Below are 15510 nucleotides of genomic sequence, written 5' to 3'. Positions count from 1 at the left end.
CGACTCTTGAAGGTGGGAAAGTATCAGAGAATTTTTCAAGATTGGGCGGGGGGATAAACAAGAAAATTTTCAATTCCAGTCACTATTTTTCAATTATTTGAGTGCAATGGGGTCTTTCAGATTAACCTCGGAAGTTAAGGGAGTTCCCCTACATCTCCTCCTGAGATCAGGTATGATTACAGTTACATCCTGTCTAACCAACGTTTAAATCAATTTAACATGGGATAAATCGCCATAAAATTTCAAAATTTTCTTGTTTTCCAAGTTAACTGATTAATTTAGACATCCATTAGCTAATAAAAAACAGTGTACAGTAAGACAAAAAAAAATCAAATGAACTCCCAACCTTTTAAAAAACGAAGTTTCTAGCTCAGAGCTATTTTTTCAATTGCCTTTTTTTAATTAAGAAGGCTGCAAATAAACACGTGTTTTAGCAAGGAAATAAACATCTGCTACAGAAATGTAGAGCAACCCGATGACCATCCTTCAATGACATTGAAGATGATACCTTAGATTTTTTTAAACTAAACCCTTCTAAATCTATCATACTGTCAATATCTTTTGTTAAATCCCAATCACTTTTCCTTATTCTTATCCATTCTGAGCTTCCTGTATCCACCTTGAAATTACTTGGCCTCACAATTCCTCCAAATTTAAAGTGGGATTTCCATTTTAAAAACATCATCCTGTGTCTTTCCCTTTCCTTGAGCTCCTAAATATGTTGGCGTTCCCCCTTCCCATTCCTTAAAGATTTATACTTCCTCTGTCATCCTCAAAATAGGCTTGTCCAGTTTGGCACCACGGCATCTTCCGGGAAGATTCAGATAAAATTGAATCAATCTATATCTATAAATTAAATAAAAAAAACAAGTTTTTTTTCATCTGAAAGTAAGGAGCAACATTAAAACTTAAAAAGAACAGAAATTATTATGTATATGACGGGGTTTGCCCCCTCGTCAATATCTCGCTCTTTACGCAAAAGTTTGAGTTTTATTATAATTCTTTAAAAATAACCCCTGAATCACAAAGGCCGTTTAATTAGAATAAATAGCTCTTTTGAAAGTACTAAAAAAAACTTTGGCGTGAAAGAGCGAGACAATGACGAGGGGGCGAACCCCCTCATACACGTAATAATATCTGTTCGTTTAAAGTTTTAATGTTGCTCCTTACTTTCCGTTGAAAAAACTCGTTTTTTTTTATTTAATCTCTGATCTTTTTTAAATAATGCTGGGATATCTGGCGTCCCCTTCATGGAAAAATCTCTTCCCCCATGAAAAATTCCTCCCGCGTACCCCCCCCCCCCGCCAGAAAAAGATTCCCCCTGAAAACACCTGTATACTTCGTTATATGTAAACAATGGGCAAAATTCATAACTTTCAGCCCTTCCCCCAAGGACCGTGGGGGATTAAGTCATCCTCAAAGACATAGTTATTAGATTTTTTAACTATGCTGAACAAAATGGCTGTCTAAAAATTTTGATCGGATGACTTTGGGAAAACATGAGGGTGGGAGGGGGCCTATTTCCCCTAGAATTTTTTGGTCACTTAAAAAAGGGCACTCAAACTTTTAATTTCTGTTCGAATAAGCCCTCTCACGATATTCTAGGACCATTGGGTCAATACGATCACCCCAGGGAAAAAAACAAACCAGTAAAAAATAAACACGCTTCCGTGATCTTTCTTCAGGCAAAAAATACAAAATTCCACATTTTTGCAGATAGGAGCTTGAAACTTCTACAGTAGGGTTCTCTGATACGCTGAATCTGATAGTGTGATTTTCATTAAAATATCTATGACTTTTAGGGGTGTTTCCCCTTTTTTTTAAAATAAGGCAAATTTTCTCAGGCTCGTAGCTTTTGATGGGTAAGACTAAATTTCATGAAACTTATATATTTAAAATTAGCATACCAATCCGAGTCTTTGATGTATCTGTTGGTATCGAGATTCCGTTTTTTAGAGTTTCGGTTACAATTGAGCCGGGTCGCTTCTTACATTACTGTTCGTTACCACAACTGTTTGATATATATATATATATATATATATATATATATATATATATATATATATATATGCATGCTTTTTGTCGATTTAGTTGCCTCTTCTAGCCAGTTTTATGTGTATTGTCGTTTTGTTTTTATTTTAATTTTTTTTTTCTTTTTTTTCATGCTAACAAATTGGACTATCGTTGGAGGAAATTGAAGGAGAATTTGAAACGCACATTCAAAAACCAGATAGTGCAGTAAAGCAAGATGACGCCAAGTTTCTATCTCTATAGCCACCTCTTTGGCATATAATATTGATAGAGAATTCAGGACTACTAATACTTATTGACAAACTGTTTGGACCGATTGGAGACAAAACTTTATCTAACAAAATGGAGACAAAACTTTTTGGCTATAGTGACTTGACCAATACATACAACTCTTTTGTTTTTTTCTGCCTTGAGCTCCTCTTGGTCCCACAAGCTATCCTTGATATTTTTAAGCTTTCATTCAAAGCTTGTGTTATTCTAATTTCCCTCCCAATGATTGCGTTTATACGAATTTTTAGCTAAAAATTTTTGTTGGCTAACATTCTGTTACAACAGTCCTAACAAAAACTGTTAGCTAACAATTGGACGGCTTAAAAAACCTCCTGTGTGTCATTTCAAATGCTAAAATATACAATATAGCATCTCACTATATCCAAGTTAATTTGCGAATTAAAGTTAGTCCTTAGTAATTGGAAAGTATCGTAAACGTAAGTCATTCATGTCAGGACCAAACGAAGGTCAAAATCTAAAAATTCTTAAAATAAATTCTTAAAATTTCTTTGTGATGCTACGAAGCTCCACATAGTTTTAGGACAATCGTTATGATGGAAATTAAACGAGGCATTAAAACAAAATTATAAACAATTCCAATCTGACACCGAAACTGACTAAAGAAATTCTCACATAAAACCCGAACTTAAGGTATAGAATTGTCAAGCATTTGCTTGTCTCTTTTTAGACCGCCAAGATTTATTTCTTTTTGAAACAAAGACCTATTCAAAAGCTCATCATGACACGCATTAGTCACAGAACTTCGAAGTTCAAATGAATCACATTCAGCGATAATCTATTTTGTTCTTCGAGTTAGAAAAAAGACAACAAAGAGGACAAATAAACTCATGTCTCTATGGTCCAGCTGGGATGACCCATCGACTCAAACAGATTAAATACCGCCTTTGTAGAAGTCGATTAGAATCAAAACTCAGAATGTTTATTTTTGTGGGACTGAAGCGCTGTTATCTCTATTTCAAATCAACAACAGAATGATGTAGGAAAGCAGTTCTGAAACTCATTTTACTTCAAGTCGCAGCCAGATGTTCGTGACAACTCATTGACACAAGGTTCGTTTTTCACGACTAGCTAAAAATCTAGAAAATGGAGACTGTCAATTCTAATCCCCAACGAGTCATACGGCAAGCCTGTACGCGCTATCATCTAACAATAAAGGGTAACATCAACAGGTTCCTATCAGATAGTAGTAAAGGATTGTTTTTTGGTACAAGGATATCTCTATCTCTCTCCCTCTCCCTATGATTCCAAATTCCAAGTACTATATCCATAAGTTTGCGTTTGTTCTAAATGGACAACGTACAAGAACAGCAAAGGTAAGGGTCAGTAGCAAAGGTAAGGGTCCGGTCCGCCTTCCTTTTCCTTATTAGTCTTCTTAGTAGTAGACAAAAGAAAATCAGAAGAGGCCATGTCTCACAGCCCTTACGCACCAGCAGTAATTTCAAGCATACAGCAGGGTATAGAAGGGTCAATACTAATATGAACAAGAGAAATCGAACAGTTTTCTACTTACTGGCGCAATCAATTTTACTCACATTATTTTGCAAAAATAAAGGATCCTAACACACGTTATCCGCCAATTAAGGTTTATGTCTGTTCTCTTTGCAGGTTATTTTTCTACTCCAATTGTCCTTGCATAACGCAGGTGAAGTCAGTCCTATCCATCTACCGAATTTAATTTTTAAGAATTTGGGTAGTGTTTTTGTTTGAAGGTACGTTGAAAATTGCTTGAAAATCGCTATAAAGGAAAATTTTCGAGTTTTTTTTTTGTAATGCAACTTTAGATCCTTCTCACTGAAAATTGAAAGAAAAATCATAATTGTGGTTCGGTGAATGGATAAATCTGAAACTAATGAATCCGATGGTATAAGTATCTTGTTCTTTTGATGAAACCTCCAGCTGCAGATTTGTGGCAAAATCGCTTGTTTCAGAGGGAACATCATAAGACAAACCACTGTAGTAATTAAAATAGGGAATAATACTGATGTTTTTTGCTGCAAATTCAACTGGCGGATACAAACTCAGTTAGTCAAGTGCAATACCATGTACATAAACTGAAACTACTTAGCGTATAATGGTACGACTCGTTTGAGCTCTACGTATGTGCATCAGATCGATACAACTCTCTTCAATTTCCATTGTATAAGATACACAGCATTGAAAAGCTGTTTTCCTTCCTTTTGAGCTGGACAACGTCATTTTTTTACCTAAAAATGCTCACTAATAAAATCTTCGTGGCTGAAAATTCGCCTTACTTTAATTGCGCCAAAAAATCGAAATTGTGCTTTAGAACCACTATTGAAAAAATCCTGCCCTCTTCAAAATTGGGAGAGGATCGTTTTCCTTTTTCAAGCTTGACAAGGTTAAGTTGTCCTTTATAAAAATTGAATAAAAAAAAATAAGTTTTTTGAACTGAAAGTAGGAAGCAACATTAGAATGTAAAACAAACATAAATAATTCCGTAGCCTATATGAGGGGGTTCCCCATCATCAATCCTTCAGTGTTTTTTTTTTTTTTTTACTTTTTAACACTTTAAAAAGCTTCTTAATCCCATTAAAAGGCTCTCGTATTTCAGGAATCATTTTTAAAGAATTAGGACCAAAAGTCAAATTTTAGCCTGAAGAGCGTGGGATTGAGGGGGTGCCCCCCTAGTATATGGAATAATTTATGTTCGATTAGAGTTTTAATGATGCTCCTTACTTTCAGTTGAAAAACCTGTTTTTTATATTTAATTTCAGACCGTTTTTCAAAATAACGCCGGAAATAACTTTCCCCCCCCCCAATAAAAATTACTTCTTCATAAAATCCCCCGGATAATGCCCTCTTCAGTAAAAAATCCCCCTAAAACTTTCCTGCTTAGAGTTCCTATGGAAAATTCTCTTTTTTTCATTTGAAAAAAAACTTGTTCTTTATTTAACTTCTAATCATTTTTCAAATCCTGCCAGAAAATTTTTCCCCAGAACCCCCCCCCCCGGCAAGGAAAAATACCCAGACAATTCCCTCCCAGTTAAAAATTTCTCCTGGACACTTCCCCAGGAATGTTCCCTCTACATGTAAAATTGAGGAGCCACATAGCAAGTAGGACAAATAAAAAGGTTCATGTATAAAAAAAAGTCCCTCCGTGTAGAATTTTCCCTGGAAAATCACCCCCGGAAAATGTCCGTATATCCGAATGAGCCCTCTTCCGATATTCTAGGACAATTGGTTCAACACGATCTCCCCAGGAACAGAAAACAAACAAACAAAACAAACGAAGAAACACGCATCCGTGATCCTTCTACTGGCAAAAAATTCAGAACTACATATTTTTGTAGATAGGAGCTTAAAACCTCTACAATGGGGTTCTCTGATATGTTGAGCATGATGGTGCGGATTTCATTAAGACTCCTTGACATTCTGGGGGCGTTCTTTCCTTTTTTGAAAATCAGTCAAATTTTTCAGGCTCGTAGCTTTTGATGAATATCATCAAACTTAATGAATCTTATATATTTGGAATCAGCATAAAAAGCCTTTTGGTGTATTAATTCTTATCAAGAATCCTTTTTTTCAGTTCTGGTTACTATTGGGCCGGGTCACTCCTTACACTTTGGTACCGCGAACTGTTTGAAAAACTCCATAATAGATTTCCCAGTGAAAAATCCTTCTTAAACCTTTTATTGCTGAAATGAACACCGGCACTAAATTGAACAAAACCATTACTCAGATAATTTTGAAGTGAACAATGCAACTATACTAACTCTAAAAAAACTGCGTTTGATTTTCCCAATTACCAGTCAAAACTTTTGACTCAGAAACATACAACCTGATTTTGTGGATATGTTCCAAAATGCGCAAAATTCATGACTAGCTATAATATTTTTTTTTCTAGAATAGCTCTAAAATTGTATGGAAAAACTGCCCTAGTAATCCAAAAGTATTCACTCACTATGTGCAACATTCCAATCAAATCTACCCAAATTACTCCTAATAGAACTTGTTAATTAAAAGATAGTTCATTAATCGACCCTGTCCCAATGCTTAGCCAGTATCTGTAGTCTTTCTAATCCCAATAAAAGATGAGTACTATTAGATTAAACTCCCAACAACTGTCTGTAGGGCTTAAGAAAGATTTTCCACTCAGCCTGCTAATTTCAAGAGAAGAGAATGGTAAGAAAAGAAACTTTTTCTAATCATTGAAGAAAAATAATTTATAGTATTAAATACAAATAACCATTCAGAACATACTTAGACGAAAAACAGCAAACAAATAAGTCACGAAAGATACTTACTCAATGTTTACAGAGAAAAAATAGTGCTATAGGCAATATTCGCGAATTGTCAATGAGTGATTTTAGTTCTTCTTATGTTCACACAGCATTGTGTCTTCGACAACTGTAGCTGCTAGTTAGAAAAAAACATAACCATCAATTTACATGGCTGTTGTTGTTGTGTTACAAATAGCCGAGTTGACTAATAGAAGTCAAACTCGTTCCATTTATATATTGCTTGACACAAAAAATAAAATAACTGCATTTGACAAATTGCCATGAAAACAGATATTGGTCCTATGCGAACCTAGAGATGGAGGGGTGTAGCAGTAGCTGTTTTTTTTAAACGTAATTGCCCCCTTTTTTTACTACCTATGTTATAAATTTAAGCACTTTTTTCCATTGCGTTGTAAATAAATACTTGATGTTTTTGCAGTTTGCATCAATAATACCAAATTAAATCGCTCAGAGCTTTTTCTGTCTTTCATACAAAGTAGTGGACTTTTCTGCTTTTAGGAAGACATTGAAGAAATCACACAGATCAAAGTGTCAGTGATCTTCTTCGTTTTTCAAGGTATTTAGTGCTATTTAAACTAAAAAGAACAATGATAATAAAAATTGATTTACACAACCATGCTTTACCTGAAGCGTTAAGTTTGCCTCCAATAAACCAATCGAAAACACCATTCTTCATGTTGCAGTCCATTACTTTTGTAAACTCTTTGTCCCATCTTAACCTGGCTCGGGCAATAGGACCCCAAAACTCTTCTGGCTAAAAAAAAAATTAAGCAAGCAACTTTCTTTATACTGGATGCAGTAGCAGACTCGGGGGGCGAGGGAGCGCACGCCCCCTAACATAGTCTAAAGTAGTGCAATTTATTTAAATGACGGAAGTTTGCCTTAATTAAACTTGCTCCTAACGCAAGTTTATCGGATCAACCTATTTTGCACCCCCTCCCTAAAAAAAATCTTGGATCCGCCACTGACGGGATGCATAAAAAAATAAATAAAATAAATAAATTCAAACTTTTATCATAAAAAAATAATTTTTACATATATAAATATATAAATATATATATATATATATATATATATATATATATATATATATATATATATATATATATATATATATATATATATATATATATATATATATATATATATATATATATATATATATATATATATATATATATATATATATATATATATATATATATATATATATATATATATATATATATATATATATATATATATATATATATATATATATATATATATATATATATATATATATATATATATATATATATATATATATATATATATATATATATATATATATATATATATATATATATATATATATATATATATATATATATATATATATATATATATATATATATATATACGAGGCATGTTTTTAAGTAAGTACCGTTTTACGATTACGCCGCCACAGTGCTACGGTCGCCGTTCTGCGCATGCACGCTGGTTACCTACATCTCTTGTCTACGCACTGACGCCATTACAGTCTGATTTTTAATTGTATACGTTGTTTACTGAGTGTTTAAGATGCCCCCGACAATAGTGAGTCCCGCTGATTGTGAAGTACGGGCGGTTATACAATTTCTTAGGGCTTAAGGCGTAAAACCAATCGATATTCATCGTAAGATCTGTGAAGTTTACGGACAAAACATTATGAGTGATGGAATCGTAAGGAAATGGGTGAGAATCAAAACAATCCATGGAATGGCGACATTCATCATCACCCAAAAAAGTGAAATTTCCCGGGCAGAAATTGTTTGCTTAAATTTCACTTTTTTGGGTGATGATGAATGTCGCGATTCCATGGATTGTTGTCTTGATTCTCACCTATTTCCTTACCATTCCATCACTCATAATGTTTTGTCCGTAAACTTCACAGATCTCACGATGAATATCGATCGGTTTTACGCCTTTAGCACTAAGAAATCGTATAACCGCCCGTACTTCACAATCGGCGGGACTCACGGTTGTCGGAGGCATCTTAAACACTCAGTAAACAACGTATACAATTAAAAATCAGACTGTAATGGCGTCAGTGCGTAGACAAGAGATGTAGGTAACCAGCGTGCATGCGCAGAACGGCGACCGTAGCACTGTGGCGGCGTAATCGTAAAACGGTACTTACTTAAAAAACATGTCTCGTATATATATATATATATATATATATATATATATATATATATATTTATTTATATGGATATGGACTCACAAAGGCATGCTTTCTAAAGAAAACTAAGAATGTTGAAGTAATTTAATTTAAAAGTTTATGTTGGTTTGCTAATTTTTCTTTATTGTTTAATCTATTTCATTCCCTTATCTTTTTAAGCTTCAAAATATTATTCCCCATTATCTACTTGTATTTAATATAATTTGACATAAGCGACTTAAATAAACCTACAAAGGGGATTTGTGCTGTTAAACTTTAAAGTTACAGGCAACGATTTTTTACAAAACAGGGAACAGTACAAAATGTATAGCAGTAAAGATCGTTTTGAAACGCTGAAACGCTGGAAAAGACGGGGCTTCAGCCTTATGGTTCGTTTACACATTGCGGAAATTCATGCGGATTTAGCAATCCGTGCGGAAATTCCGTCCTTTTTCGTGCTAGAAAAAATCTCTAGCTTTCCGCAACGTTTTGGTCAAATCAGGACGGAATCTTGGCAAGATTTTTAAATGAATAAACTCATGAGTACAGATTATCAAAAACTACACGATCTTATAACTTTGGTTCAAGGCTACACCCAGCTTCTATGATCCTGCGCATCCAGGCTATAAGAAAACTAAGAAAAACGGTATCATTTGGCTCTCTATGGCTCAACAGCTTTCAAAAGAGGGTAAGAACATAGGTCATGCTGTTGCAATAATTTGAAATCTTTGCCTTAAAACGCAGCGTTATTTTAGCCATAGTTCGAACAGAAACGGACGGATTTCTGCATGGATTTCCGCAATGTGTAAACGAACCATTACTCGAGTAATTTCTGCTCGTTTTGAGTTTGATTCGGTTATTTATTGTAATTTCTGTTCGTTTTGGGTTTTATTCATTTATTAATGGCTATTTAGAAAAGTTTTAAGCTGAGAGGTTTACTTGCGTATATGTTTGCTCCTCTTCGGATTAACAGGGGTTTTTACTTTTCTTTGAAAAACTGTTTTTGTGGAAAAAGTTGTTTAAATTAAGTTATGAGCGTTTTTTTATTGACATAGTCTTTTTCATGGGAAAAACATTTATATCTTTCTTTTTTTTTCTATAAGAATGCATAATTTCGCTTGCTATTTGTATGTTGGAGAAATTTTTTCAAAATTTTGAACAACATACACCCTTTCGAGAATCTGGACAAACATAGTATAATTTAATAGACGTTTTGACTGTTTTGAACAAAATCACTTTTTTAAAAATTTTGAACAGTTTTGAGAGGAAGGAGAATCTAAAAAGGGCAAGGGAGACTGGTTACCCTCGAATAACTCTCAACGCCACCTGAAATTTTCAACTTGATACCATCAGCAAACCCTTAGATATTGATAATACGTCCTTCTGACAATCAGCACGCATATAGTGTGTTTTATTGTGTTTAGCATCTTTCCTTCAATAAAAACCTTATATGTTAATAATAAGCAACTTATACAACTTACAACCCTTGCGCCAAGGCCTAGGAGGAGGGGATTCAACCCCAGAAACATAGTTATTTAGTCTTTAGTCTATTTTGAAAAAATGGCAATCTCAAAATTTGACTGAACAGATTTGGGGAAAAACGGGCGTGGAGGGGGGGGGGGGCTGGTTACCCCGTAATCACTTTTGACCCTTAAAAGGGGTACTAGAACTTTGATTTCCAATCGAAAGGGCCCCCTCCAAAGTTTACATAACCACCCCTTCCATAAAAAATTATATGTTAATAATAGGCAACTAGTATAACTTATAGCCCTTGCCCCGAGGGCTGGGGGAAATATCAAAACTGGAACCATAGTTACTTAACCTTCGGACTATTTTGAACAAAATAGTTATCTCAAAATTTTGACTGGAAAGATTTTGGGGTAAAAGGGAGAGGGGAGGCCGGTTGCCCCCAATCACTTTTGACTCTTAAAAACGGAACTAGAACTTTCGATTTCAAATCCAATGAATCTCCTCCAAAGTTTATACAATCATTCCTTCCATAAAAACCTTACATATTAACAATTGGCAACTTGCATTACTTATAGCCCTTGCCTTGGAGACTGTAAAGGAATTTATCAACGCCTGAGTTATAGTTATTTGACTTTGGGACTATTTGATCAAACCTGGGAACATAGTTATTCAGCCTTCGAAGTATTTTGAACAAAATAGCTATTTCAAAATTTTGATCAGATCCATTTGGGAAAAAGAGGGCGAGGACAATCCCCTCCGAAGTTTGTACGTCCACCCCTTCCGTCAAATCCTTCTGTACCCCCAGGGCATAATTTACAACCCTTGCCCCTACTTGATTTTGCTTTGAATTCCAAATCTGAACCCTTTTTTACTGGCATGAAAAATAAAAAGCCTTGCCCCAGATCTCTGGGGGGTTTTCTGAACCCTGGAGGCATTGTTATATGATCTTTGGACTATTTTGAACAAAATGACAATCTCAAAATTCCGATCCGATACATTTGAAGAAAAGAGGGCATGAAGGGGGGGGGGACTGACATCCCAAAAGACACAATTACTGGACCATTCTACCAACTGAACAAAATGGCTATCTCAAAATTTTGACTTGTAATGTTGAAGAAAGTGATGGGCGTGGGGGAGGGGCTGGTTACCCTCCAATCCCTTTTGACTATTAAAAACGACACTAGAACTTTCAATTCCCAATCAAATGAGCTCCTTTCAAAGTTTTTATAACAACTCCTTCTATACAACATGCCTTAGTCAGAAAAATGTAATAGCCTAATACATTGTGCCCACTTTGCTCTTTACTTAGGCAGCACTATTGTGCTGCTTATGATGTTTGAATGAACTAGTACTCATCTCCAGTTTCCCCAACCCTCTCTCAGTTATACTGATGCTAAGATACCAGGGTAAATTTGACTTGAATTGTTAACTTGCAAAGCGGGTCAGCTACCAGTATTGAATCAAGCTTTTGCTGGAACATCAATTTGGTTTTCAGTCTTATTTCTACCTTACACAGCAAGTTAAAAACTAGCTTGAATTCTACTTGATTTTGCTTTGAATTCCAAATCTGAACCTTTTTTTACTGGCATGAAAAATAAATCAAAAATTATAGATAAATGAGGAAGGACAGTCATAGCTGTTGATCTAGCGGGGAAAACTGTAAATCCAGCATTCTCTTTAATAGATTTTGTCCAAAGACGGACATAGTATTTTTAATTATGAAGTCACAGGTATATTACTATCAGTACCAAAACCTATATTGATCTTCTTAAAATAAAATCAGAGGGCAGTCACAACTCTTGTCATTACCCATAGGACTTTCCTTGGCTAATTAAGTCGCTGTCTATATGCTAGAGCTTTTGTCCTGCATTTAGTGCATAATCCTAGAACATGGTTTACATTGTTTTTGAACTTATTTCTCATCAGCAGTTGCTTTTGGACTCATGACTCAAATAAGAAGTTTGACTCAAAGGCTATTAGAATTTAAGTTCAAGGGTAAGGTTCATGGTAAATTTGCAGTGGGCCATATAATTTAGCTAGGGTGAAAGTGAAAACAGCATTTGATGCTTTTTTTATGCTCTTTTATAACTAATATAAAATACCTTTGGGACAAGGGCTCAAGATACAATTAGCCCCAGAAGCAACTATTGAATTATCAAAGAGCATAAAAAAAGGCATCAAATGATGCTTTGACTTTTATCCTAGCCCATTTATAGTGCCAACTAGAAATTTGCCAGAAAACCTTTATCTTCATTTCTTTCCTTGTTTCCAGTTTTCTAAGAAATTTATGAATTTCTTAGAAACTGTATATTACCTTAAATTGTAGCTAGGAGAAATCTAAGGATTTTTCCTTGTAGAGCTCCAGAATGATGACTAGTTGTATGCAGGTTCACTGGTGACCAGGTGCTGTTGCATCTTCAGTAGCATCCCAATTGAGTTTACACTCTCTGGAAGACCACCCAGCATCTAGCCTTCATTTAAAAATAAACAGTTCAGCAATAACTGTTTCATTAGATAGTTTGTTCCAATTATTGACAATATGTGTTGAGAAGAATTGAGTACACACTCTAGAAAGTATAGACTGCTTGACAAGTTTCAGGTGATGACCTCTAGTTCTTGAATTGGTACCAACAGTAGCCTAGGGAATAATGCTGGGAGAATATTAGCCCTCAATGACTTAAAGGTTAACATGGCATCCCCTCTATCTCTCCTGTAAACAAGTGTAGGGAGATTCAGCTTTGATAGTCTTACAGGGTAGGAAAGCTCTTGCATGCCAGATATCACTTTAGTAGCATGTCTCTTCACATCTTCAAGAACTTTTAGGTCTTTTTTAAAATGTGGAGAGGCAAGAGACATTCTGGTAAATTTCCAGGCAGCACAATAATTTAGCTAGGATGAAAGTGAAAATGTCATTTGATGCATTTTTTATGCTCTTTCATAATACAATAGTTGCTTCTTTTGCAAATTACATTTTAAGCCTTTAATGGGGCCCAAAGGTATTTTATATGAATTATGAAAGAGCATAAAAAAATCATCGAATGATGTTTTCACTGTCATCCTAGCCTAGCTAAATTATATTGTCCACTCCAAATTTACCTGAAACTTTAACCCCCTGACCCCTGTAATGTGCAAATATATACCCTGAATTGGAATTTACCCTGAATTGTCAAAGGAAAAGTTTCAAATCACAAAATTCAGTGCTATTTTTGTTGATGGCATTTGAAAAACTTGAAACAGTAGGAAAATGGTTTGAATTGAGTTGCCTAATAAATGATGTTTGATTTGTTCTAAATAAGTATTTTTGGAATCTATTACTCTTGAAAAACTTGTTTATAAACTGGTGATATGTGTTTTAGCCACTTTTCAACAACTCAAATAGTGTTGATAACTTCTTTGTGTGGTTACAAAATGAAATATCTTTGGGGTCCCTTTAAGGGCTCAAGATGCAATTTGCAACAGAAGTGATTATTGTATTATGAAAGAGCATAAAAAAGCATCATATGGTATTTTCACTTTCATCCTGGCTAAATTATTGTGCCATCTGCAAATTTACCAACATTCCAACTTCAAGCCTTGCCCCAGATCTCTGGGGGGTTTTCTGAACCCTGGAGGCATTGTTATGTGATCTTTGGACTATTTTGAACAAAATGACAATCTCAAAATTCTGATCCGATGCATTTGAAGAAAAGAGGGCATGAAGGGGGGGGGGACTGACATCCCAAAAGACACAATTACTGGACCATTCTACCAACTGAACAAAATGGCTATCTCAAAATTTTGACTTGAAGTGTTGGGGGAAGTGATGGGCGTGGGGGAGGGGCTGGTTGCCCTCCAATCCCTTTTGACTATTAAAAAAGACACTAGAACTTTCAATTCCCAATCAAATGAGCTCCTTTCAAAGTTTTTACAACAACTCCTTCTATACAACATGCCTTAGTCAGAAAAAGATAATAGCCTAATACATTGTGCCCACTTTGCTCTTTACTTAGGCAGCACTATTGTGCTGCTTATGATGTTTGAATGAACCAGTACTCATCTCCAGTTGCCCTTACCCTCTCTCAGTTATACTGATGCTAAGATACCAGGGTAATTTTGACTTGAATTGTTAACTTGTTTCATACATACATTTTAGCTTGCTGGAAAGCAAAGCAGGTCAGCTACCAGTATTGAATCAAGCTTTTGCTGGGACATCAATTTGTTTTTCAGTCTTATTTTTACTTTAAACAGCAAGTTAAAAACTAGCTTGAATTCTACTTGATTTTGCTTTGAATTCCAAATCTGAACCTTTTTTTACTGGCATGAAAAATAAATTAAAAAATTATAGATAAATGAGGGAGGACAGTCATAGCTGTTGATCTGGAGGGGAAAACTGTAAATCCAGCATTCTCTTTAATTGATTTTGTCCAAAGATGGACATAGTATTTTTAATTATGAAGTCACAGGTATATTACAATCAGTACCAAAACTTATACTGATCTTCTTAAAATAAAATCAGAGGGCAGTCACAACTCTTGTCATACCCATAGGACTTTCCTTGGCTAATTAAGTCGCTGTCTATATGCTACAGCTTTTGTCCTGCATTTAGTGCATAATCCTAGAACAAAATACACAAACACAAAACAGATGTTACTATATTTAAAACAAAGAAGAAAACTAGATTAGTGGTATGGAAATTGGACTTTTGTTAAGCCACCCCCCCCCTCGCCAATTGGTAAAAATTATTTTAATAGTGGCAATATCAGGGGTCATACAATCAGCAACTTCCAAAACTAGGGACTTAGGGACCTTCCTAAGACCGAAATAGGGACCAGATCGGGACGGCATTTCAGTAACCAGGTTAGCAAACCAAAGAACAATACCCGTTGTGACCTTTCGGTTAACATGAAAGAAACCATAAGTCAACAATTCTTGGAAGCTCATGGAAAAAGCTAAACACCGCTATACAGACTAATTTGTTTATTCAAGCAGCTGATGAAGACTGCCTTGCTGCTGTCCTAACAGTCTATTGTACTGCATTCTTTTTACCATAGCAGCTTCTCGAGCAGTCCAATAGTGAACAAGTCTTTAAGCTACTGAAAACCTGGGTTATCTTACCTGTATGGGATACGGTTTCAGGCATCTTTAAAGTAGATATCTGGACATGTAGTTCTTTTTCCCACAATTTACTTCCCCCTTTCACGATTTCAAACCATCAGGTCGAATATTTGGATTATCCTCAACCGAATCTTATAAAACAGAATAACACTAACTTAGTACTCTGCAACCAAAAAAAAA

At 35.1% G+C, this 15510-nt stretch overlaps 1 protein-coding gene across 2 annotated transcripts in view; it reads right to left on the bottom strand.

Moving 5' to 3' along the window:
- The window catches only part of LOC148950517 (acetyl-coenzyme A synthetase 2-like, mitochondrial), a 417833-nt gene that overhangs the window by 390269 nt on the left and 12054 nt on the right, over nucleotides 1-15510 (bottom strand). Inside the window, exons 1-2 of one of the 2 annotated variants that reach the window (XM_089092453.1) lie at nucleotides 12551-12712; nucleotides 7209-7338 (exon numbers count right to left, since the gene is read on the bottom strand). In XM_089092453.1, coding sequence (XP_088948579.1) covers nucleotides 7209-7272 — 64 coding nt within the window. In that variant the 5' untranslated portion in view covers nucleotides 7273-7338; nucleotides 12551-12712. Of the gene's footprint in view, nucleotides 1-7208; nucleotides 7339-12550; nucleotides 12713-15510 lie in introns of those variants that run through there. The other variant, XM_089092452.1, reaches the window with a different exon arrangement.

This window comes from Artemia sp. Qi Xiang Cuo, chromosome 7 (assembly GCF_049724085.1).
Source record: "Artemia sp. Qi Xiang Cuo chromosome 7, ASM4972408v1, whole genome shotgun sequence".
Taxonomy (NCBI): domain Eukaryota; kingdom Metazoa; phylum Arthropoda; class Branchiopoda; order Anostraca; family Artemiidae; genus Artemia; species Artemia sp. Qi Xiang Cuo.
The sequence above is the reverse complement of the archived record's forward strand: the minus strand, read 5'-3'. Positions and strand labels throughout refer to the sequence as shown.